This window comes from Geotrypetes seraphini, chromosome 7, assembly GCF_902459505.1.
Source record: "Geotrypetes seraphini chromosome 7, aGeoSer1.1, whole genome shotgun sequence".
NCBI lineage: Eukaryota > Metazoa > Chordata > Amphibia > Gymnophiona > Dermophiidae > Geotrypetes > Geotrypetes seraphini.
This window is the reverse complement of record NC_047090.1, coordinates 139,869,267-139,894,374: the sequence shown is the minus strand read 5'-3', so window position 1 is coordinate 139,894,374 and position 25,108 is coordinate 139,869,267. Positions and strand designations below refer to the sequence as shown.

Sequence of the window (25,108 nt, the reverse complement as noted above, 5' to 3'; positions counted from 1 at the left end):
CCAGCAGGACCGCTCGCACCCCCACCCCGAACGACCGCTCGCACGCGCTCCCACCCGCACCCGCGATCGGAGCAAGAGGGAGCCCAAGCCCTCTTGCCCGGCCGACTCCCCGACGTCCGATACATCCCCCCCCCCCGGCAGGACCACTCGCACCCCCACCCCGAAGGACCGCCGACTTCCCGACAATATCGGGCCAGAAGGGAGCCCAAACCCTCCTGGCCACGGCGACCCCCTAACCCCACCCCGCACTACATTACGGGCAGGAGGGATCCCAGGCCCTCCTGCCCTCGACGCAAACCCCCCTCCCCCCCAACGACCGCCCCCCCCCAAGAACCTCCGACCGCCCCCCCAGCCGACCCGCGACCCCCCTGGCGACCCCCACGACCCCCCCACCCCCCTTCCCCGTACCTTTGGTAGTTGGCCGGACAGACGGGAGCCAAACCCGCCTGTCCGGCAGGCAGCCAACGAAGGAATGAGGCCGGATTGGCCCATCCATCCTAAAGCTCCGCCTACTGGTGGGGCCTAAGGCGCGTGGGCCAATCAGAATAGGCCCTGGAGCCTTAGGTCCCACCTGGGGGCGCGGCCTGAGGCACATGGGCCCAACCCGACCATGTGCCTTAGGCCGCGCCCCCAGGTGGGACCTAAGGCTCCAGGGCCTATTCTGATTGGCCCACGCGCCTTAGGCCCCACCAGTAGGCGGAGCTTTAGGATGGATGGGCCAATCCGGCCTCATTCCTTCGTTGGCTGCCTGCCGGACAGGCGGTTTTGGCTCCCGTCTGTCCGGCCAACTACCAAAGGTACGGGGAAGGGGGGTGGGGGGTCGCCAGGGGGGTCGCGGGTCGGCTGGGGGGGGGCGGTCGTTGGGGGGAGGGGGGTTTGCGTCGAGGGCAGGAGGGCTGCAGTGCAGAACATAAGCCTTTCATTAAGACAATCCTGGTTCGCTTTTCCAAGTTAAAACAATTAGAAAAATATTTCTGGAGTGCTGTAATAAATTAAAATTAATAGTGCTCAGAACCCCCAAGGTAACTTCAGGCATCATTTTGAAGCTGGGGGGGGGCGGTCGTTGGGGGGAGGGGGGTTTGCGTCGAGGGCAGGAGGGCCTGGGATCCCTCCTGCCCGTAATGTAGTGCGGGGTGGGGTTAGGGGGTCGCCGTGGCCAGGAGGATTTGGGCTCCCTCCTGGCCCGATATTGTTGGGGAGTCGGCGGTCCTTCGGGGGGAGGGATGTATCGGACGTCGGGGGGGGGGGGCATCAGGCTTTCAGGATGGGGACAGACCTTCAAGGGGGGACAGTGCAGGGAAGTCAGGGAATTTATATTAATTAATTTTTTCTCTGCGTGTTTTGTTTTTGTATAGTTATTAACTAATATTTAACTAAGTTTTAAAGTTTTAAAGAATGTTTCCTTTATACGTAAATAAAGAAAAGTGAATGGGATTGCAGTGGCGGTGACGGGGCGGTGAATGGGATGGCAGTGGCGGTGACGGGGCGGTGAAGAGGATGGTGAGACGGGGACGGGGCGGTGACGGGGATGGTGAGACGGGGACGGGGCGGTGACGGGGATGGTGAGACGGGGACGGGGCGGTGACGGGGACCAATTTTTTCACCGTGTCATTCTCTAATAGGCATCCTGGGACTGTCTGCCAAGTCTCTTCCCTGAAGAAGCCCTTTCTGGAAACGTCAATCGCTCCTCCTAAACTTACTTGCTCCACTTCATCACTGACGCTGAAACCGTGGATTGAAGACAAAGTTTTATTTTATTTTTCTTTCCAGCTTATGATTTATTTTTTTTTAGAGAAAACTGTTTTTTATTAAACAACGAACCACAACAAGTACAAACAGTAGGCAAAAAAGCAAATATTGATTACATAACTCCCCTCCCCAAGAGGACTGGACTCTTATGTCCTCTCAGGTTACACGGTTCCCCATCCCCCCCACCCCCCCCAAACACACCCCCTCCCCCCCAGGACCCCGCCTCCCCCACCCCCCAGATCAGACAGGCGGAATGGCATACATCTGCTGTGATTTATTTTTAATCTTATCTATTGTTTTGCCTTTTGTCTTTGTTTTGTTCTATTTCTATCATTTAAATTTCTCCAGAATTTCTACTGTTCAACGGTTCCCCCTTCTGCTTCTATTCCTTTCTCTCCTCTCTTCTACCTTCCAAAGTATTTAGATCAATGCTGTCTTGTTAAAATGTTTATTTTATTTTTATTTTTCCTCTAACTCTACTTTTCACTTCTCTATTACCCTCCAGGTACTTTAGTTAGATTGTGAGCCTTCGGGACAGTAAGGGAATTTTTCAAGTACCTTTCTTATTTCTAATCTTAATGTATATTTTCTGTAAACCGCTTAGAACCTAACGGATGTAGCGGTATATAAGAAATAAATTACATTACATTACATTACATGTTTCTAACTTACACACAAGCAACTAGAAAAAGGTTTTCATACATAGAGATATGAGCCATTATCCCAGGACAAGCAGGCAGCCTATTCTCACATATGTGTGATGTCATCAGCAGAGCCCGGATGCGGAAGCTCGCAAGCAGACTTGCTTGAAGAAACTAGAAGTTTCGAGTCGATCGCACTGCGCATGCACGAGTGCCTTCCCGCCCAGCGTAGGGCGCATCTCCTCAGTTCTCAGTTTTCCGCGGAGCCGAGAAGTCCATCTTTGATTCTCTGCGTTTAACTTTGTTACTTCGTGCCTTCTCTACAACCGCGGTTTGTGTTTTTTTCTTCACGAATCGCTGTTTTTTTTCTTTTTCTTTCTTTAAAAAAATTTTTTTTTATTTTCTTCCGTTTGGCCGCCGGGGCAGGCAGCTTGGCCGCAGCCCAGGGGCTTCGATTTTGCGGCAGCTGTTTTTCTTCCTATGTCCTGGCCAGCAACGGGTTTCAAGAAGTGTAGCCAGTGCCAGCGTACGATTTTCTTCACGGACCCACACCGTTGGTGCCTCAAGTGCCTTGGGCCGGATCATCAACCGAAGTCGTGCGAGCCCTGTGCTACTCTTCAACCTTGAGCCCTTAAACGTCGTAGTCTTTTGGTGGAGAAGCTCTTCGGGATGGATTCTTCCTCCGATCCCTCGACTTCGAAGGCGACCTCGGCCTCACCTTCGACCGATACTCCTCCTGTTTCTACTGTTTCCACCTCGAGCCTCATCAGACCTTCATCATTTGCAACGGCTCTCTCCTCGACAACATCTGCTGTATCTTCCCCTGTATCCTCAGGTCAGATCGCTCAGCAGAAAGTTCCAGCAGTGGTGCTTAAGGTGCCTAAGACTTCCAAGTCGAAGCACATTTACACTGCCTCGGTGGAACCTCCAGCCAAAGCAGGTGGTCCGGTTTCAGACGCTGATCCATCCTTGCCGGCTTCTTTCCAGACCATGTTGGAGAAGCAATTCATTCAGTTCCTTACTAATATGGGACCGAAGCTTCTTCCTCTCATCCAGCCTGGGCATTCTGCAGACTCCTGCGAGGTCGAGCCGCTTCCTTTGCCTCAGTCTGAGCTTGCACACTCTTTGCAGGGAGCAGAGTCTCTATGAGTGTCTGGTCTGGCATCTAAGCACGTAAAGCAAGGAGCAGAATCTTTGCAAGTGTCTCGGCAGGAATCCTCACTCTCTATACAAGGAGCAGAGTCTTTGGGAGTGCATCTAGGTTCCTCCACCAAGCCTCTGGAGCTTCGATCTACAGCCTCCAGTCCTATCCATTCTTTGGTGGCATCGGCTGCTTCTGTCTCTGAGGCGAAGTCTCCTCGATCTTCGAGATCTGCTTCCAAGCACCCTTCTCACTGACAAATCGAGGCCTTCATTGAGGCATACTTCCAGGCATAGTTCTTCTAAAGAACGTCCCTCTTCAACTAAGCCTCGATCTACTCCTACTTCGACTAGACCGCCAACTCCTTGATCGAGGTCTCCACTTCCACCTAGAGGATGCAGCGGTTTCGATTGCTTCGTCCAAGCCTTTTTTCCTGCCGAAGCTTCATCTTCGACCCAGGCTGCCTCGACAACCTCGAATACTTCCCGAGACAAAGCATTGGTGGATCAGCTATCTTTTTCATCTTTTCTTTGTCGGATGGCTGTTGACTTGGATCTTCAATTAGATGCTGGTTCCAAATACTTTAAGGAGTATCTCGAAGTCATGCATCTACCTCAACCTCCGGCGGAGTTACTTAAGATTCCTCTTCACAGACTTTTGCCAGATGCCTGGAGACCCCTTAAACCATTCCAGCTGTTCCAGGCAAATTGGATTCTCCATCGCAAAGGGTTTGACAACTCACAGTTATCTCATCAATCCCTGCTTATGGAGTCATCCTTAAAGAGGTCCCATCCTTCCAAGGCTTATGCCACTGTTCCTCCTGGAAGGGAAGGGAAAACTATGGACAAATTCAGACTTCGCATCTATCAAAATTCTATGATGTCCTCTAAAGTCCTTAATTATAATTTTCATTTTATTACTTATTTTGAGTTCCACATAACTCTTTTACCTAAATTTTTGAGTTTTTTGGATACTCAAAAACACTTTGAATTTCAAGAAGTCATTGCTTCTCTATCACAACTCAGATTACATCTCCTTCAGTCATCTTATGATGCCTTTGAGTTGTCTGCCTGGGCGGCTGCTTGCTCTGTAGCAATACGTCGCCTTGCCTGGCTTCATACCATTGACATGGACCCTAATCTTCAGGACTGCTTGGCTAATATTCCTTGTGCAGGCAATGACCTCTTTGATGATGATACCGACAAGGCATATGGCTTAGAGAGCCATTGGAGTCTGTTCTGAAAAATTAAATAAAAATCCTAAGGAGAGAGAGAGAGATGAGGTGTAAGAGGGGAGAGGATATACGGGATGGAGGGGGCAAGACAGTAGATACTGGTTATAAGAGTGAAAATAAAGGAGAAAAGAGAAGATGTTGGAAGGGGGGAGAGAGGGAGGAGTTAGCAAAAAAAGCTGGAGAAATATAAGCAGATAGTGATGCAGAAAAATAAATGAAGAGAAACAGGAAAAGGTTAGTCAGAGATGGATGTAAGAGAGGAAGTGAAGACAGGAATGAGAGAAGAAGCAGATAGACTCCAAACCCTGGAAAGAAAATTTAAAAAAGACAGAAGAAAGCAGAAACTGGGATAAACATGAATAAAATGGCCAGACAACAAAGGCAGAAAAAAATTTATTTTTAATTTTATGAACAGAAAATGCAGTTTTACTGTAAATTTGCACTGTTTTCTTTTTATATTCCAAAGTGTAGAGTGCTGTTTCTCTTTCTCTAGTGTTAAACTACATATGGCTTCTTGAGGTTTAAGTTTGATTTTGTCTTCATTTTTTTAAGTTTGTGGTTGCTTGTAGCTACGTTTTCCTATGTTGGGGCCTTGTAAATATGTTAGCTTTGGGACTTAAGAGAAAGCTGATGGGGAGGGAGGGTGAATAGTCTTTATAGATTGACTCACCATGATAACACAAATTTCTAACCTCCGTTTATATTCAAGTCAACCTTTTTTCCCCCTTTTTAGAGGGAAAAAAGGATACCTCGGTTTATATTTGAGTATGTATAGTATTATTTAAAAACAAAATTTGTATACAGAAGAGGTTCACGAGCACTACTAAGTTGGATTTGTGTTTTGTGGATAATATATGAGACTATAAACAAACAATGTTTATTAATATGTATTCCTAGAGTGGACAATAATGAATATGTATGAGTGAGATTTGCATATATAGAGGTGACAGGCATGCAAATCTGCCTTGTTCATATTCATTAGGGATATCTTGAAAACCCAACTGACTGGAGTCTCCCAGAACAGGTTTAAGAACTCCTGTAGTATACAATATCTATATGATAACAATATTTTATCATTTTTTTCTAGTAATCCTGTTGAAGAAACCACAAGTCCAGTGAAGACACAAGCTGCATCTGTATTTCATTTTCCACCAGATAAACAAATTGCAGATTTAGACAATCAGGAGCTGACTCTGTGTGGGGGTTCTTTGCCAGTACCAGAGAAAGGTGAGTGAGGTTTTCTCATAATATCCAGATATCAAACTGCAACTAAAAATATTTTACCTAGTACTTACAATTTAGGTCTTGCACACACATTTTTAGCTGCATTTCACTTTTGCAGAGTCAGCTGTTGCAGAATGTCTGTACATCACTTTGTCTATCTTACTGTAACAATGTAGTTATAGTTCACAGAAGTACGGAGGAAGTGGTTGATCAATTGCTTGGATCTGAGAGTGATACGGTTAGCTCTGTGAGTCCTGGGCAGTGCCCTAGAAGGAAGGGCAGTAGCCTATGTAAACAGGCAAAGAGGTATCAGGAATGCTTCACTGAGCCTGGAAGCTCACCTACTCTTCCAGTGGGCGGAAGGCCATCTCTTGGCCATCTTGGTGGCTCAAGAGTCGGGGAGGAGAATGTGTAGGCAGACTTCTTAAGTTGGTAGACCCTTGGATCCCAGGGAGTGGTCTCTCTCTCAGAGTGCCTTCAACTGCATAGTCGTTCACTGGGGATGTCAGGCGTTCAATCTCATGTCCTCAGCATCCAATAAAAAGGCGGCTTGTTTCTTCAGTCAAAGGTACGAACCTGGATGCGTCGGGTTGGACGCTCTAGTCCAGGTCTAACCTGTGCAAGAGCTCCTGTATATTCCTCCCATGGCCAATGATAGGCAGAGTGCTTTGGAGGGTCAGAATGCACCCAGGTCAAGTGATCATGGTAGCTCTAGATTGGCCGAGGCAGCCCTGGTATGTAGACTTAGTATATCTGCAGAGGGACATAGCTTTCAGGCTTCCTTGTCATATGAATCTTCTCTCAAAGGGTCCCATTGCCCTGGAGGATCCAGAGCGCTTTGGTATTTTGGCATGGCTCTTGAGCACGAAGCCTTGGAGCATAAAGGCTATTCATCTGAGGTTATTGCCATTCTGAAGGCTAAGAAGCAGTCCATGTTAGTTGTCTATGCAAAGGCCTGGAAGTGTTTTAGGACCTGGTGCGAGCAACGTTGTTCGGACCCAGTGACCATAGCAGTTTTGTTAGTGCTCAACTTCCTGCAGGAAGGTCTGAAGAAGGGCCTGGTAGTTGACTCTCTCGAGGTACAGATAGCTAAACTTTCCTGTTGCAAAGCACAATGCAACAAGTGCACTTTGGCATCCCATCTGGTTGTATCCAGATTTTTGAAGGGAGCTTTGCGTCTTCACCCTCTAGTGCAGGGGTGTCCAACCTGCGGGCCCCCTCCCCGGCATGTGGCCCCGTGAAGTATTTTGTGCGGCCCCGGGCAAGGACGATGCAGTGTTTTCCTCTGCTGCCCCTCCGTGTTTACCGTATTGCCGGCTCCCTCCTCTGTCTTGCTGCAGCGTTTGTGTGACCCCCAGAAACATTTTTTTCAGCCAATGCGGCCCAGGGAAGCCAAAAGGTTGGACACCCCTGTTCTAGTGTGACAATCTTTTCCATCTTGTAACCTTAACCTGGTCTTTCCAGCACTTGCGAAGGCTCCGTATGAACCTTTGGAGAAGGTGTTCCTGAGTGATCTTGACAGTCAAGACAGTTTTCTTATTGGTTGTGACATCAGCAAGAAGTATCAGAGTTGCAGGCTCTGTCCTTCGGGGGAACCCTTTCTTCACACTTCAGATTCTAGCATCTCAATTTGAATGGTCCATTCCTTTCTACTGAAAGTCATGTCCAGTTTCCACATGAACCAGGAGGTGCAACTTCCAGCTTTCATGCCTATGGGAGTGAGAAAATCAGATAGTGTGCTGAAAATTCTGGATGTACGACAAAGTTTGATTCCCCTTTTTCTTGAGAGTTCGGGGGGGGGGAGGTTTGAGGGTCGGTCCATGGAGATCTGACCAACAGCCCAAAGATTTCAGCGAAGTGGCTGAGTGACTGGAAGCAGATGGCCTCTCCTAGAACAACTACATCTGAAAGGAGCTGAAGCAGACAGCAGCAGCACTGTTTACCCAACACATGGTCTGGGAGTAGGGGTGGGGGAGGTCTTCAAAAGTTGTTTAACTGTTTCTACAGTTACTATAGTTAAGATTATTGCCTCTCCCTCCCCTAAAATCCTGTTTTTTGAGGTTTTTGGTCATCCCTGAGGTGATTTTATGCTGCTGTTTATCATTAAATTCACCAGATGTAGCTAGCTTAGATTTTCCTGATTTTTTTTTTTTTTTTTTTAAGTTCTCAAACTTCTCTAAAACACATTGTTTTGCCCTTCTATCATGCCTTGTTTGTGAAGGATAGGCGGTGGAAGAGCACCCTTGTATCACATTGAGTGAAGCAGGGAGGCAAGAACTTCAAGTTAGCTCTCATACAGCCTCTGGGGTCTGGCACATGGCTGTTGAGCCTGTTAGGGGAGTGATTATTTTCCCAGGAGCCCCGGAACAGTGGCACAGTGCACCGAACTGTTACAGAGGCTCCGCAGCCAAGAAAAGGCATCTCCTCCCTTCTAAAGGGGAAGGAGAATTGCCTACTAAGGCCTTTACCCCCGTGTTGCCTTTACCCCAGAGTTCATTTAATCTACTCTAGTAGGCATATGCACATGGACAAAATGCACAGTTTAGGTCCACTGAAGAGTGACCCTCCGTGCATGCCTCTAAGAATCCTCAGAGCACTTCTAAGAGAATAGAGGTACTCCCTGACTCTGATTATAGGCTGGACAGGGATCCAGAGGATGAAAGTTCAGTCTTGATCCTCTTACTGTCTCAAAGCAAGGCCTTCCTGATGGGAGATTCGACCTCCTATGTTGCAGATCAGGATGGAGTGCTGACCGCAGACCCAGGAGAGGATCCCTCCATACAACATTTTTACCCAGTCTATTCATGAGCTTAAGATTGATCCGCCTCAGCCCAAGTCTTCAGTGTTTTCTTTTGAGCAGGATCTCAACTCGGCCACGCCCTTTCCGTGGCACCCAGACATGAAACTCCTGGTTACGGAGCCCTGGGGAGTCCCAGAAGGCTCCTTCAATGGGGCAAAAACCATGACTAGGCTGTATCCTATGGATCAAGAATTCCAACAAATGTTTGCTATGCCAAAGGTAATTAAATGCCTGTCCTTACCTAGTGTGGGAGGAGTCATGCTGAAAGATGCACTTTGATATAATTTGAGTGATGGCAAGAGTCTCGGCATACTCCATCTCTGCCCTACACATGCTGTGGATCAGACGGTGGGTGGGTGGGTGATTCCACCTCCAAGGTTACACTTAGTAAGCTCTTCTTCAAGGGACAGATGCTTTTTGGCAAAGGATGAATGATCTCCAGTGGATGATGGCCAGTGTGCAAGATTGTTGTCCCAAGTCCTTACCAGACAGCAGACTTCGAGTGACTAGAAGCCAGAACCGGAGCTCCTTTTGGGGGTCCTGACATTTTCACTAGTACACCCCAGGGGGCTCATCAGAGAACCTATCGAGGATCCAGGCAGAGATATTCCGGAAGCCGGAAAATCCAAAATACAGGTTCCCAGGCCACAGTGATGCCAGGCTTTCAGTTGCCCTTCAGAATTTGAGGTTGACTCTTAGACTTTCTGGAGGCCTGGGAAAGCGAAAGCATAATGACAGATCTTTGGCTCTTGGATATTGTCAGAAAAGGTGACAAGCTAGAGTTTGCATACCCTCTGTCTAATTGGTTCGTGGATTCTCTGGCGGGCTGACCGGATTGTGTGGTCCAAATACTAGTAATGTTAAACAGACTGCTGGATATTCAACCATAGAACTAGCTCTGGAAGAAAACTTGGGCTTGGGCAGATACTCGATATACTTTGTCGTGCCCAAGAAAGAGTCTGACGATTGGAGGCCCATTTTGGATCTCAAACATGTCAATGCAGCCCTGAGGTTTCCGGATGGAGACGGTGAGATCTGTCATCGCAGAGGTCCAACCGGGAGAGTTTCTGGCTGCCTTGGATTTGACAGAGGCATATCTCAACATTCCAATTTTCCCGGCACACAGAAAGTTCCTGAGATTTCACATGTTGGAGAATCGCTATCAATTCTCAGCTGATTCATGTTTATTTAGTTGACTGGCTCATCATAGCCCTCTTGAGAAGAGAGAGAAAGAGAAGTGGTGGCAGTTGCACAAACTTTGAAGAGCCTGGGCTGGATTGTAAACTTTCAAAAGAGCCAATTAGTTTTTAGAATTCCTGGGCAATTATCTTCAATGTGGTGGAAGGCTGAGTTTTTCTTCCAGAGGCACGCAGACAGAAACTTGGGGGCAAATTACGACCCTCCTGCTGCAGCCAGCACCTACGGTATGGAACTACCTACAGGCTCTGGGCTCGATGGCAGCTGCCATAGCAGTAGTACCCTGGACAAGGGCACATGTGTGTCCACTTCAGGATGCATTGTTGCCTTGTTGGTCTCCTCGGAGAGATTCTATACAAGCCCTTCTACCCTGGAAGGAGGCAGCCCTGCAGCAGTATGAGTTGGTGGCTTCACCCACAATCTCTAGCAAAAGGGATTCCACTTCAGATCAATTCCTGGGTCACACTGAAAATGGATGCCAACCTGTTTAGTTTCTAAGGTGCTCAGTAAACGTCTTATGTCACCTTAATAAATGTTTTCAATAATTTTCTAGTCGATTTAATAGACCTCAGAACCACCACTCCTCCGTCCTACCGAAGTGTAATCACGGGAAGATGCAAGTGGTGCACTCCTCACCGGTCTATTTAATTTAAATTTTATATCATTCCTCCAATTCTTATGCTTAAATTTACTTATCTTAATAATGGCAAACTATCAGTTCTCACGGTAGACTGGCGGTAAGACCCGACATGTTTCACAATTGTTTCTTCAGGGGTCTGTCCTAAAGTAAATATATTAGTCAGGTTAATATTCTTCCCATGTGCAATTACTCTACACAAATCTACAAAAATCTAAAAACTCCTACTTACGAATGCCGCCGCCATCCAACTCTAATCAATCTTTGTTTGTAAGATGGCTGCCGCATCTTAAAGGCTCCTTTTATATTGTATGCTAAGAGACCTCCCTCTCCATGGGATAGGACCAGAGAGGGTCCGCCCACAGCCCCAGTGTGCTAGGCCCTCCCTAGTCTGAATTTCAAAATACATGCATCTTTATCAACATCACACGAACAGCCTAGAATAGAGAAGCCCACTCAATCTCTAAATTCAATCCACGTGGGACTACTGTATCAAGCCTGTAGATCCACTGCTATTCCTTCTGGTTGAGAGCTTTTTCAATGTTACCACCCACCCTCCCATTCTGTTGTATACCGTCAGTTATATGCCATCTTAATTCCACTACTGTATGGTTAAATTTAATCATATGGGAAACCATCGGGGCTAGCATTATTCCAGGACAAGCAGGCAGGTATTCTCACTAGTGGGTGATGTCATCCGACAGAGCCCCCATACGGACGTCTCACAAGCATGTCTTGCTTGAAGAAACTCAGAAGTTTTGAGATGCCCGCACCGCGCATGCGCCAGTGCCTTCCCGCCCGATGGTCAGGGCGTGTCTCCTCAGTTCTTTTCTTTCCACGGAGCTGAGAAGTCTTTCTTCAATTCTGCGCTGATTGAACTCCCGTTCTTTTGCCTTCCATAGCCGCGGTTTTGAGTTTCTTTTACTCTTATCGTGTGTTATATTTCTTTTATTTCTTTTTAAAAAAAAAAAAAAAAAATTTCTTCCGGCGACTTCGCCGGGTCGGCCGCGTGGCGCAGGCCCCGCTCCTTCGATCTCGCGGCGGAGCTTTTTCGGCCTATGTCCCGGCCAATCACCGGTTTTAAAAAGTGTAGCAAGTGCCAGCGCGCGATTTCGCTGACGGACCCGCATCGACGCTGCCTGCAGTGTCTTGGTCCAGAACATTTCCCGAAATCGTGCCGGCCTTGTTACACACTCACAGCGCGGGTGTTTAAGCGTCGCTGTTTTTTGTGGGAGTCGATGTTCAAGATGGAAGCTGCTCAAGAACCATCCGCTTCGACTGGTGCTTCACCCTCACATGCGAAGCCCACCACGCTCCTGCTGCTCCGGGTCTCCTGAAACCAGCTTCGTTTGTCCCGGTTACGACCCCATCTTCGGCGCCGGTGCCTTCCGTCTCTTAGGTTCAGGTACCGCCTTCCACAATTCCACCCGTGGTTATCAAGGTGCTGAAAGCTTCGAAGCAAAAGCACTCGACCACGAAGGAGCGCAAAGACCGTGCTGGAGGACCCCCTTTCGGTGCGGATCCCTCCATATCGGCTTCGTTGCGGTCCCTTTTGGAAGCTCAATTTGTCGAGCTCATGCAAACCATGGGGCCCAGATTGATTGCCACCATTCAGGGTGACCTCCCGGTTCCGGTCCCGGGGGGCAGACCGCCCCCTCCTCCTCCTCCTCGCCGGTCGACCTCGCTGCTTAGCGAGGAGGAGCGACGTTTGGCGGCCGGTCCCTCGAGGCGGGCCTCCTTCAGTGATATGCCTCCTTTAGTGATATGCCTCCTTTAGAGCCCATCACGCCTCCGTTCGAAGAGGTCTGGAATTCCTCTTCGGGTAATCGAAGTCCTGGGCATCGCAAATCGCAGGAAGAGTTCTTCCGCACTCCATACCAGGCCTGGGCTGCGGCTCGAGAGGCGTCAAATCTCCCGCCTCTTCGATCCACAGCCTCGAGTCCCATCTGCTCGCTAGAGGCGTCGAGGGACCATGCTAAGCATCGTCATTCTAGATCCCCCTCCAGACACCGGGAGGGGCATCGGTCCAGGCATTCCTCACGACACTCCTCGAGGCACTCGGAGGTTTCGCCGCAGAAGAAGCAGCCACGCATGGGGTACTCTTCCTCAGACATGTCCCCTCCACAGGGGCTGGAGTATGAGGAACCATCCACCTCTTATTCTCCCTGTCGCTCCCAGGTCTCTTTGGACCCCGAGGCCTCGACTTCGTCCAGTCCTTCTCGGAGACCGGTGCTGGCGGATCAATTGTCTTTTTCTTCCTTCCTCCGGCAGATGGCGGATGACCTCGACATTACTTTGGACACCGGGTCACGGTACTCCAAGGAATACCTCGACACCATGCATTTGCCTCATCCTCCTGTGGAGTCTTTTCACCTACCTCTCCACAAACTTCTCGACCAAACTTTCATGAGATGTTTTGAGACGCCATACTCCATTCCTGCGGTCCCCGGCAAATTAGATGCCCGATACCGCACGGTCCATCACAAGGGGTTCGAGGGCCCTCAACTTTCCCACCAATCCCTGCTGGTCGAATCGTCCCTCAAGCGGTCTCATCCGTCCCAGGTGTACGCCTCGGTGCCTCCGGGGCGCGAGGGCAGGACCATGGACAAGTTTGGCAGGCGGATATACCAGAACTCGATGATGGCTTCCAGAGTTCTTAATTAAACGTTCCATTTTGCTTCTTATTTGGAGTTCTTCCTGCCTGTGCTTCAGAAGTTCACTCCTTACATTGAATCTCAGGCTCGCTTCGAGTTTGAAGAAGTTGTTGCTTCGCTGTCCCAGCTGCACCTTCAACTGATGCAGTCCTCCTATGACGCCTTCGAGCTCTCGGCTCGAGCTGCTGCCTGCTCCGTGGCCATGCGTCGTCTGGCCTGGCTTCGCACCATTGACATGGACCCGAACCTCCAGGACAGACTGGCCAATGTTCCTTGTGCGGGAGCGGATTTATTTGACGAGTCTATCGAGACTGTAACGAAGAAGCTCTCTGATCATGAAAAATCTTTTCAGTCTATTCTTCGGCCTAAGCCTCAACAGTCTCGACCTGCCAGGCCGCCCTTGATCTATCAGAGGCGTTACACTCCGAGGCAAGCTCCAGCTGCCAGGCAGCCTGCGAAACGTCAGCCTCCGCAAAAGGCTCCGCAGAAGCCTCAACCGTCTAATGTCCCTAAGGCCACTCAGCCTTTTTGACTCTCTCTTAGGGAGCATAACCAACCTCGTTCTGCCATCCCCTGTTTTCCCCATTGGGGGTCGCCTCCATCATTTTTTTCCATCGATGGACGGCCATTACCACCGACCTCTGGGTCCTTACCATCATCAAGGAAGGGTACTCTCTGCAATTTCATCGGGTCCCCCCGGACCACCCTCCAAGAGAGTATCCTTCAAACTTGACTCAGACCGCCCTTCTTCTTCAGGAAGCTCAAGCTTTGCTCTGGCTTCGTGCCGTCGAGCCGGTCCCTGTGGACCAGCACAACCGGGGGTTTTACTCCCGGTACTTCCTTGTCTCGAAGAAGACGGGCGACCTGCAACCCATTCTGGACCTCAGGGTCCTCAACAAGTTCTTGGTCAAAGAGAGATTTCGCATGCTGACCCTAGCTTCTCTCTATCCCCTCCTCGAGCAGAACGACTGGTTATGCTCTCTAGATCTCAAGGAGGCCTACACTCACATTCCCATTCATCCGGCCTCTCGCAAATTCCTCAGATTTCGGGTGGGACATCTACATCTGCAGTATCGAGTGCTTCCATTCGGCCTATCCTCATCTCCCAGGGTCTTCACGAAGTGTCTGGTAGTGGTGGCCGCGGCACTCTGGAACAGAGGTCTTCAGGTATTTCCCTACCTCGACGACTGGCTCATCAAGGCCCCCTCGGCTCCAGAGGCCATCTCGGCGACCCTGGCCACTATTTACTTCCTGCAGAGTTTGGGCTTCGAGATCAACTTCCCCAAATCTCATCTACAGCCTACCCAGTCTCTCCCATTCATCGGGGCAGTCCTAGACACCATTCGACTCAGAGCATTCCTTCCTCCTCAACGCTTGGATGCTCTTCTTCATCTCTGCCAGTCTGTGTCTTCTCGCCAGTCCATCTCAGCGAGACACATGATGGTCCTCCTGGGCCACATGGCCTCTACAGTTCATGTGACGCCTTTTGCCAGACTCCATCTAAGAATTCCTCAGTGGACCCTGGCTTCTAAATGGACTCAGGTGTCAGATCCGTTGACTGGCACGTCATAGTCACTCCTGCTCTTCGGCAGTCTCTACTTTGGTGGATGACCTCTTCGAATCTATCCAGAGGTTTGCTGTTTCACACTCCTCCCCATCAGAAGGTTCTCACGACCGATTCCTCGACCTATGCCTGGGGAGCTCATCTGGATGGTCTTCGCACTCAGGGATTCTGGACCAGTGCGGACCGACTCCATCAAATCAATCTTCTGGAGCTCAGAGCCATCTTCAATGCTCTTCAAGCTTTTCAACACCTGCTTCACGACATGGTGGTCCTCATTCGCACAGGCAATCAGGTCGCCATGTATTATGTCAACAAGCAGGGGGGCACGGGCTCGGCCTGCCTCTGCCAGAGGCTCTCAGAGTCTGGGATTGGGCGGTTCGCCACAATGCCTTCCTCAAAGCTGTCTACATTCAGGGTAAGGACAATGTCCTGGCAGACACCCTGAGTCGTCTTCTCCAGCCTCACGAATGGACACTCCATTCCAGGCTCCTTCATCAGATTTTTGCACAGTGGGGGACACCTCTTTGCGGCTCCCCACAACTTCAAGCTGCCTCAATTCTGCTCCAGGATCTACACTCCTCATCGTCTCTAGGCAGATGCCTTTCTGCTGGATTGGGGGAATCACTTTCTGTATGCGTTTCCTCCCTTTCCTCTCATTCAAAAGACTCTGGTCAAGCTGAAGTCCGACCATGCCACCATGATTCTGATCGCTCCTCGGTGGCCCAGACAACCTTGGTTCTCCCTTCTACTTTAACTCAGCAGCAGAGAGCCATTCCTTCTTCCTGTGTTTCCTTCACTGCTTACTCAGCATCAGGGATCTCTGCTTCATCCCAACCTGCAGTCTCTCCACCTGACAGCTTGGTTCCTCTCAACGTAACTCCTCACCAGTTTTCCCATGCGGTGAGGGATGTCTTGGAGGCTTCCAGGAAGCCTGCTACTCGACAATGCTACTCCCAAAAATGGACTAGATTTTCTTCATGGTGTGTTTCCAATTCTAAGGAGCCTCAACGAGCCTCCCTATCCTCTGTTTTGGACTATCTTCTACACCTGTCTCAGTCTGGTCTCAAGTCTACGTCTATCCGAGTCCACCTGAGTACTATTGCGGCTTTCCATCAGCCTCTACAAGGGAAACCTCTCTCTGCTCATCCTGTGGTTTCCAGATTTATGAAAGGACTTTTCCATGTCAATCCTCCTCTAAAACCTCCTCCAGTGGTTTGGGATCTCAATGTTGTCCTTTCTCAGCTTATGAAACCTCCTTTTGAGCCTCTCAACAAGGCTCCACTGAAGTTTCTCACTTGGAAAGTGGTTTTTCTAGTGGCCCTCACGTCTGCTCGCAGGGTCAGTGAGCTTCAGGCCTTGGTGGCGGATCCTCCTTTCACAGTATTCCATCATGACAAGGTGGTCCTCCGCACTCATCCGAAATTCCTGCCTAAAGTGGTCTCTGATTTTCATCTCAACCAATCCATAGTTCTTCCTGTGTTTTTTCCAAAGCCGCATTCTCATCCTGGAGAATCAGCTCTTCACACTCTGGACTGTAAACGTGCTTTGGCTTTCTACCTGGATCGCACCAAGCCACACAGAACTGCACCTCAACTTTTTGTCTCCTTTGATCCAAACAAGTTGGGACGACCTGTATCGAAGCGCACCATTGAGGAGATTTGTAAGGCTGCCACTTGGTCCTCGGTTCATACATTCACCTCTCATTATTGTCTGGATACTTTCTCCAGACGGGATGGACAGTTTGGCCAAACAGTGTTACAAAATTTATTCTCCTAAGTTGCCAGCTCTCCCTCCATCCCATTGAGGTTAGCTTGGAGGTCACCCACTAGTGAGAATACCTGCCTGCTTGTCCTGGGATAAAGCAATGTTACTTACCGTAAAAGTTGTTATCCAGGGACAGCAGGCAGCTATTCTCACGTCCCACCCACCTCCCCTGGGTTGGCTTCTCTGCTAGCTACCTGAACTGAGGAGACACGCCCAGACCATCGGGCGGGAAGGCACTGGCGCATGCGCGGTGCGGGCATCTCGAAACTTCTGAGTTTCTTCAAGCAAGACATGCTTGTGAGACGTCTGTATCGGGGCTCTGTCGGATGACATCACCCACTAGTGAGAATAGCTGCCTGCTGTCCCTGGATAACAACTGTTACGGTAAGTAACATTGCTTTATGCCCCTATTGATTCTTGACTTATGCTCATTTAACCGAGTTTTAATTTGACGACTTGTCCTGTCTATGTAAATTAAACTGCAGGGGCAAACAATGGCATATATAACCCCTTTACTATTACAATTAGTGTTGTTTCTGGCCCTAATTGTGGTGTGTTTCCCCGGGACTTCCCACTGGGTTCCTACAATCGTTGTTTCACACCACTGGCATTCACCACACCGGGAATGTGAACCCGTGGTGGAGATGTCACTGCCCTGAAATTTCTTAAAATTCAAAAACTGCCCAATCGTCTTAGCTCTTCTAAAAGCTACCATGGGAAAATAATTGAGCCCCTCATGTAGACTTACTATGTGCCAGTATCTTCTCATTATTTGTATCAGACATTTGGTAGCCTCAGAGTAAAGCACCACACATATTAGTCTATCATGATCAGACTGATCTTTTTGTCTGTCCCTGATCAAGAGCTCCCTTTGGGCAAATCTTGCTCTTAGATACCCTTGTTTGACTGCACGGGCGGGATAACCCCTTATCAAGAATCTGTCCTGTAACGCCAGATTCAGTTGGAACCTGTTTGACTGTGGCATGTACTGCAGTGAATGCCCAGTACAAGGGAAATGAGCACCATCCCAGCAGAAGTGGTTGATAAACAGACTAGAACTGAAAGCGGTCTGCCTGTCTCTGTGAAACCTACAGTCAGTTCTGAAAGGCAGAGCCATAAGAGTATTCTCAGACAATACACAGTGGCCTGTGTCAATTGTCAAGAGAGGCACCAGAAGCACCTTGCTCCAACTAAAGGCAAAACTACTGTTTGCTTGGGCAGAGAAGCACCTGCTGGCCATCACAGCGGCACACGTAGCCAGAGTGGACAATGTATAAGCGGACTACCTCAGCAGACAGACATTGGGCCTGGGGAGAGTGGTTGTTGGCCCTGTGGGTGTTCCAAGACATCGTCAAACGTTGGGGGCATCTGACGTTCAATCTGATGATAACTGCACTCAACAAGAAAGCACCTCAGCTTTTCCAGCTGAAGATATGAGACCGGAAGTGCAGGGCTGGATGCCTTGATGCACTCATGGCCAAAGTTCAGACTGCTATATGTGTTTCCTCCTTGGTTCCTAATAGGCCAAGTGGTCTTTCACATAGTATCTTGCCCAAGGAAGGTGATCCTTGTAGCCTTGGAAGCTTCTCTCATTGATCTTACGATCAAGGTGGTTGGTTTCTTTCTCTCTCTCCTACAGACCTCATTCCATTAAGAACATAATATAAGAACATAAGTACTGCCATCTCCGGATCAGACAAATATTGGACGCAGTATTCCAGATGCGGGTGCACCATCGCCCGATACAACAGCACTTTCACATTGACGTACATGATACGAAAGGGAAAAAATGGGGACAGGAAAATTATTAAATACATCGAGATAGAAAATAAAAATAAAGGGAGGAAAAAGGAAGTACATTTGGGTAGGGGGGTCGCTTCAAAAGAGGTGTTTTGATTGTCAAAGAAGTTCTGCAAAAGAGGAACAATTGTCGTTAAAGTCAGAGTAATGCCATATCTCAAGATGAAGTTCAATGTTGAGAAATGTAAAGTATTGCATGTGGGAAGCAGAAACCCGAGGTACAACTATACGATGGGAGGATGTTATTGAATGAGAGTACCCAAGAAAGGGACTTGGGGGTAATGGTGGACATTACAATGAAGCCAACGGCACAATGCGCAGCGGCCGCTAAGAAAGCAAATAGAATGCTAGGTATAATCAAGAAGGGTATTACAACCAGGACGAAAGAAGTTATCCTGCCGTTGTATCGGGCGATGGTGTGCCCGCATCTGGAATACTGCGTCCATTATTGGTCGCTGTACCTTAAGAAGGATATGGCGTTACTCGAGAGGGTTCAGAGGAGAGCGACACGTCTGATAAAAGGGATGGAAAACCTCTCATACGCTGAGAGATTGGAGAAACTGGGTCTCTTTTCCCTGGAGAAGAGGAGACTTAGAGGGGATATGATAGAGACTTATAAGATCATGAAGGGCATAGAGAGAGTAGAGAGGGACAGATTCTTCAAATTTTCGAAAAATAAAAGAACAAGAGGGCACTCGGAAAATTTGAAAGGGGACAGATTCAAAACGAATGCTAGGCAGTTCTTCTTTACCCAACGAGTGGTGGACACCTGGAATGCGATTCCAGAGGGCGTAATAGGGCAGAGTACAGTACTGGGGTTTAAGAAAGGATTGGACAATTTCCTGCTGGAAAAGGGGATAGAAGGGTATAAATAGAGGATTACTGCACAGGTCCTGGACCTGTTGGGCCGCCGCGTGAGCAGACTGCTGGGCATGATGGATCTCAGGACTGACCCAGCAGAGGCATTGCTTATGTTCTTATGTTCAGACCTTCGGTCCATCAAGTCCGGCGATCCGCACACGCGGAGGCCCAGCCAGGTGTACACCTGGCCTAATTTTAGTCACCCATATCTCTCGATGCCTCTCATAAGGAAATGTGCATTTAGTTTGCTTTTAAATCCTAGAACGGTGGATTCCGCAATAACCTCCTCTGGGAGGGCATTCCAGGTGTCCACCACTCGTTGCGTGAAGCAGAACTTCCTGATATTTGTCCTGGACTTGTCCCCCCTTAGCTTCAGTCCATGTCCTCTTGTCCGTGTCACATTGGACATTGCAAATAATTTTTTTTCCTGCTCTATTTTGTCGATTCTCTCTGTCCCTCCATGAGTCTAACTTTTCTTCCTCTCTCATCCCCAGATCAATTTTCACCACTGCCCACCAGCCCCATGCCCATTTCAAGTTTATTTATTTTTGATATACCGATTATCATACAGGTATCTAAACGGTTAACAATAAAATAGAATATAAAAAGTAAAAATAAAAACATGTCTAAGCTAAAAGGAGGGAAGCACTTTCACATTGACTTACATGATACGAAAGGGAATAAATGGGGACAGGAAAATTATTAAATACATCAAGATAGAAAATAAAAATAAAGGGAGGAAAGTGGAAAAGGGAAGTACATTTGGGTAGGGGGGTCGCTTCAAAAGAAGCGTTTTAATTGTCAAAGAAGTTCTGCAAAAGAGGAACAATTGTTGTTAAAGTCAGAGTTTACAGGGTGTTGGCGCCTTTAAAGATGAAGGTTTTTAGTTTGATTTTAAATTTATCCAAAGAGTTTTCTAATCGAAGGTTGGCAGGAAGGGCATTCCACAGGGTGGGAGCAGTAACAGAGAAGATGGATTTGCGGGTAGTGTCGTAGAAGAGTTCTCTTATCAAAGGGATGGTGAATGGATTTTGATTACTAGATCGAAGAATCCTACAAGATGCATCCTTCAAGAGTCCTACAAGATACATAAGTTTATCAATGAAACTGGTTGGTGGGAGTGTTGTGTTTTTGAAGGCAAGAAGAAGTATTTTATAGGTAAGTTGATATGTGATGGGCTACCAGTGTGCTTTGCGGAGGAGAGGAGTGACGTGATCAAATTATTTTGTATGGTAGATTAGTTTCACTGTAGTGTTTTGTATTAATTGGATGCGACAAATTTTTTTCTGGGTTATGCCTTGGTAGAGAGCGTTACAGTAGTCCAGGGTCGAAATAACAAGGAAATAGATTAGTATATTAATTGAGGGAGAATCGAGAAGAGAAGAGAGAGAGTGGATGAGTCGTAGTTTGTGAAAGCATTTTTGTGTTATGGCACTGACTTGTTGATGGAATGTAAGATCTTTATCAAGGATAATGCCAAGATGTTTAACTTTGTTGTCCATTTGAATAGGAGAGGAATCAATGCTAATGGGAGCACAGAGATGTTCATCTGTAGAGGTGGGGAAGAGGACACCTGTAGCTTTAGAAATATTAAGTGCCAGTTTATTTTGTTGGAGCCAGGAACTGATTCTGTCAAGTTTGAGGTTGATCTCATTTATTTCTTCAGGGGATGTAGAATTTTTCGGGTGAAGTAATTGAATGTCGTCAACATATGGGAATGCTGTAAAGCTAGGATGAGGAGGGGAGTCTCCAACACTATACTCAACATTCCTCCCCCTTGCATCCCCTTTAATCTATCCCTCTGTTCCCTCTCCACCATATCCAACATTTCTCCCTCTCCTTCTATTCCCCATGCATCTCTCTCTCTCTCTCTCCATGTGCACCATCTTTCCCTCTCATTTACACACTCAGGCCCAACAATTGCCCCTTTCTATTCCCTTCCTCCCTTGTGTCCCATGTCCATGTCCCTCCCCCCTCACTGCCTTCGTCCCACCCTCTCTCTCCCTCCCCTGAAGCCGACCTGCGCTGAAGCCTGCCTGCCCCACCCCCCCAGCTGAAACAACTGTCGTCAGAATGCCTCCCTACTTCCGTCTGCATGCCTGCTGCACCACCCACCCCTGTCCGAAGCCGACCCGACCACAGCCTCTCGCTGGGAAACCATGCTGCACAGCCCTGCACCCCCGAAGCCAACCTGGAGCCGACACTCCATCCCTCCCCCAGCAGAATTGACGTATAAATAGTCCAAAATAGCATTCCAGAAAATTTGTATCCTTTCAGAAGTCCAAAATATATGCAGTAACATTGCAGGTGAATGATAACATTTAGCATGTTGAGTACTACGAGCTGTAAAGGCTCGAGAGGGAGATGCAAACATCTGAAGAATAAATTTATATTCCTGTAAGGAAGCTGAATGAGCCAGATATTTAATATTTTTCATCAATATTCAAAGACCATCACCCACAACCATATGGATGCAAGGTTTCTATTCCAAGTAACGGTCAAGGTATCGTAAAAGTTTTTTTTTCTGTTTATTTTATTCAGTTTTAACTCCTAAGGAAGGCCTTTCGGCTAAAACATGTGTCATGTCTAGTCGTCGGACATTTTCTGCCACAATAAAGCTAGTCATTTTGAACAATATTAGCATCTGCTGTGTTGCCATCTACTCTTGTTTTCTTTAGGTTTTTAAAAAGATGTTACTAAAATTATAACTGATGAAAGGGGCACATGACTAAGCTGAAACTCTGAACTGGCATTATTTTCACTCTTTTTGTAGACTGCACTACAGAAATAAAAACCAGCATTGGAGAACGTTCAAGGCTACCTGTGTCTGAAATGATTTTAAAACCCTCAATAGAAGAAAACAAACTCATTATGTCAGAGGAGTTAAGCCACAATGTGCCTTACTTCCGGTATGTAAGATGTTTGCCACTTGCTGCTCAATGGAGCTCTGTTTTTAGAGTACAAATAAAAGCTGTATCTCTATATGCTTTTCATAATATATGCTTGGTAATAACTCTTCAGAAATGTGACTTGGCACAACACTTAAGTACTTAGCTCATGTTGAGAGGTACTTAAGCAGAATAAAGATATGGGTACCGCCTTTGATATACTTCTTGCCATATGCTTTTTGATGATAAGTACTCAGCTGTATTTTAAAACTGTGCTAGTAATGGCTTTGTTCAATTATTATGGGCTAAAGGTAGCAAAATGACTTGACAAGCTACTGCTGCTGCTACTACTATTCATCATTTCTATAGCACTACTAGACATATATAGCACTGTATATTAAACATTGTTAAACATTGAAGAGACAGTGCCTGTTCAGTAGAGCTTACAATCTAAATAAGCAGACAAGCAGGATAAGTAGGAAGTTATAGAGGGAACGATAAAACAGGCATGTGTGCTTTATAAGCGGTTGGGAACTCCTATCACAAACAAGTAGCTATTAGCCTAGATTTGAATACTACCAGAGACGGGGCTTGATGAATGGACTCAGGCAGTGCCTGGGTGCTGAACATCGAGCCGAGTCTTGCCCGCGTTGTGCCAGTTGAGCCCGCAGGCTCTTCGTCGATGTGTGGCCAAGATTCTTCAACTTTTTGGCCCCATTGGAACCCGAGGGGTCGACCTCGGCCCAGTTGTCGGGGCTTCAGCTTCGAAGGCCTCGACCTCGATGAAGTCTCCCTCAACCTCGAAGACGTCGACCCTGGCTCCGCCTGCCGCTTCGGGTAAGTCTCCTCTTCCCTCCTCAGGTGTGCCGGCGAAGAAGCCAACCTCGGAGTCTCTTGCGAGTGCCGTATCTTCGGCCTTGTCAAGACAACATTCAAGCGTGCCTCCTCACGTAGGGAATACTCTTCCTTGAGGTCGCGTCCGAAGGTGCGCACTGCTGCACCTCAACACCAGCATCCTATAGTTTTGGTACCTATGTTCAAGGACATGCTTAAGGCTATCCTTACGTCGCAGATTTCCTCGGTTCTGGGTCAACTAGCTCCGGCCTCCGTCTGACCAGTTTGGGCGTTCCCCTGCGGTTGCTCGGGGTCAGTCCCTCAAGTTTCGCAGGTTGCCCTCGAGCGATTCTTCTTCGCCTAATTCGAGGCCTGAGACTTAAGGGTGTCCTGGGCGGGACCCCGCACTGTGCCTTCATCATCTTCGAAGCCTGTCCCTTCGAAGCGGCAGAGGATTTCTCCGCCTCATCGAGGCAGGTACCTGTCTGCTCGTTCCTCGGGGCCCCTTGTGGTCTCGTCCAGAGGCACCGACCCTTGCCTGCATGCTTCTCCGCCGGTCTCTTCGGGGTGGAGATTTTCTGCTTTGGCGCATGTCGGGGACTCCTCCTACACGCCTACATCTCCGAAGCTCGGATGGTGGTTCCTCAGACGCCGGAGTCCTCCCCAATTCGTCTGCAGCGGGGCCGTTCTTCGATGCCCCCGTGGAAGTGTAGCAGAGCCTCCTTGGTGTCCCTAGCTCAGGACTCGGAGGCCCCCATTTATTATTCCAGGGAAATCTCCCCCTCTTTCTCGGCTGCCCCGAGATCTAGGTCTTCCTCGCCTCTGGAGGATTTCTTCTCGTACCTCCTCCTTTACCCGGTTTGTTTCGGACATGGGCCAGGCTCTTAAGCTTGATCTCCAATCTGAACCCAGTATACTCAGGAGTATTTGGCTGAGATGGGGCTTCCTCATCTGCCTCGGGAAGCTTTGTGCTTGCCCTTGCATCAGGTGCTCCGGCAAACTTTCCTTCGGAATCAGGAGACTCCTTATGCTGTCACTGCCATTCCCTCCAAGATGGGAGTCCCGTCACCGGACGGTGCTGGTCAAGGGCTTCGAAAGTGCACAGCTTTCCAATCAGTCTCTGGTGGTCGAGTCCTCCTTGAAGAATTCTAACCCGTCCAAGGTTTACGCGGCTGTCCCTCTGGGCAGGGAAGGACATACGATGGACAAATTCGGTCACCGCCTCTATCAGAACTCGATGTTGGCGAACCGGATTCTCAATTATAATTTCACCTTCACGTCCTATCTCAGGTACTGTGTGGATGCTCTACTCTCGTTCCAGTCTGACGTGTCTGTTCCTCATAGGCAGAACTTCATCTGCTTCATGAGACTCTTTCTCAGCTCCATCTCTATATGTTTCATGCGGCTTACGATGCCTTTGAGCTGTCCTCGAGGGTCACGGCCTTTGCGGTCGCTATGCGTCGCCTGGCCTGGCTCCGGATTGTGGACATGGATCCCAACCTCCAGGATTGTCTGGCTAACCTCCCTTGTGTGGGGAATGAGCTGTTTGATGACTCCATCGAGGCTGCCACTAAGCGCCTGTCAGAGCATGAGCGGTCTTTTGCCTTCTTGGTGAGGCTCAAGTCGAAAACTGCCGGCTCGTCAGTACAAGATTCCTCTTCGGCGATATCCACAGAAGTCCATTCCTGCGTTCTCTCGCCCGCCCCAGAGACACCTGCAGCAACAACAACAGCAGCATCCTCCTAAGACTCAGCCGCCTGCTCTGTCGAAGCCTGGGCCATCTTTTTGACAATTCCTGTCTGAGCCTACCGGCTCCCTTCCTCCTGGAGCCCTCCCCCTTTCCATCGGGGGACACCTCCATCATTTCTATCCTCAGTGGGAGAAACTTACCACGGACCTGTGGGTCCTTTCCATTGTCCGGGAGGGGTACTTCCTTCGTTTCAGTCGGGTACCCCCGGATCTTCCGCCTGGAGAGTTTCCGCCTCCCCAGTCGCACCTTCCCCTTATTCTGTGGGAAGCGCAGGCCCTCCTTTGCTTCAGGGCGGTTGAGGAGGTTCCCCCAGATCAGCTCAACACGGGGTTTTACTCCCGGTTCTTTCTGGTTCCCAAGAAGACGGGAA

At 48.6% G+C, this 25,108-nt stretch overlaps 1 protein-coding gene across 6 annotated transcripts in view; it reads left to right on the top strand.

The window, feature by feature from the left end:
• The window catches only part of DLGAP5 (DLG associated protein 5), a 108,806-nt gene that overhangs the window by 41,998 nt on the left and 41,700 nt on the right, over positions 1–25,108 (top strand). For all 6 annotated transcript variants that reach the window (XM_033952447.1, XM_033952448.1, XM_033952444.1 and 3 more), the window contains 2 exons: positions 5,853–5,992; positions 22,040–22,175. In XM_033952447.1, the coding sequence (XP_033808338.1) occupies positions 5,853–5,992; positions 22,040–22,175 (276 nt within the window). The remainder of the gene's footprint in view (positions 1–5,852; positions 5,993–22,039; positions 22,176–25,108) is intronic.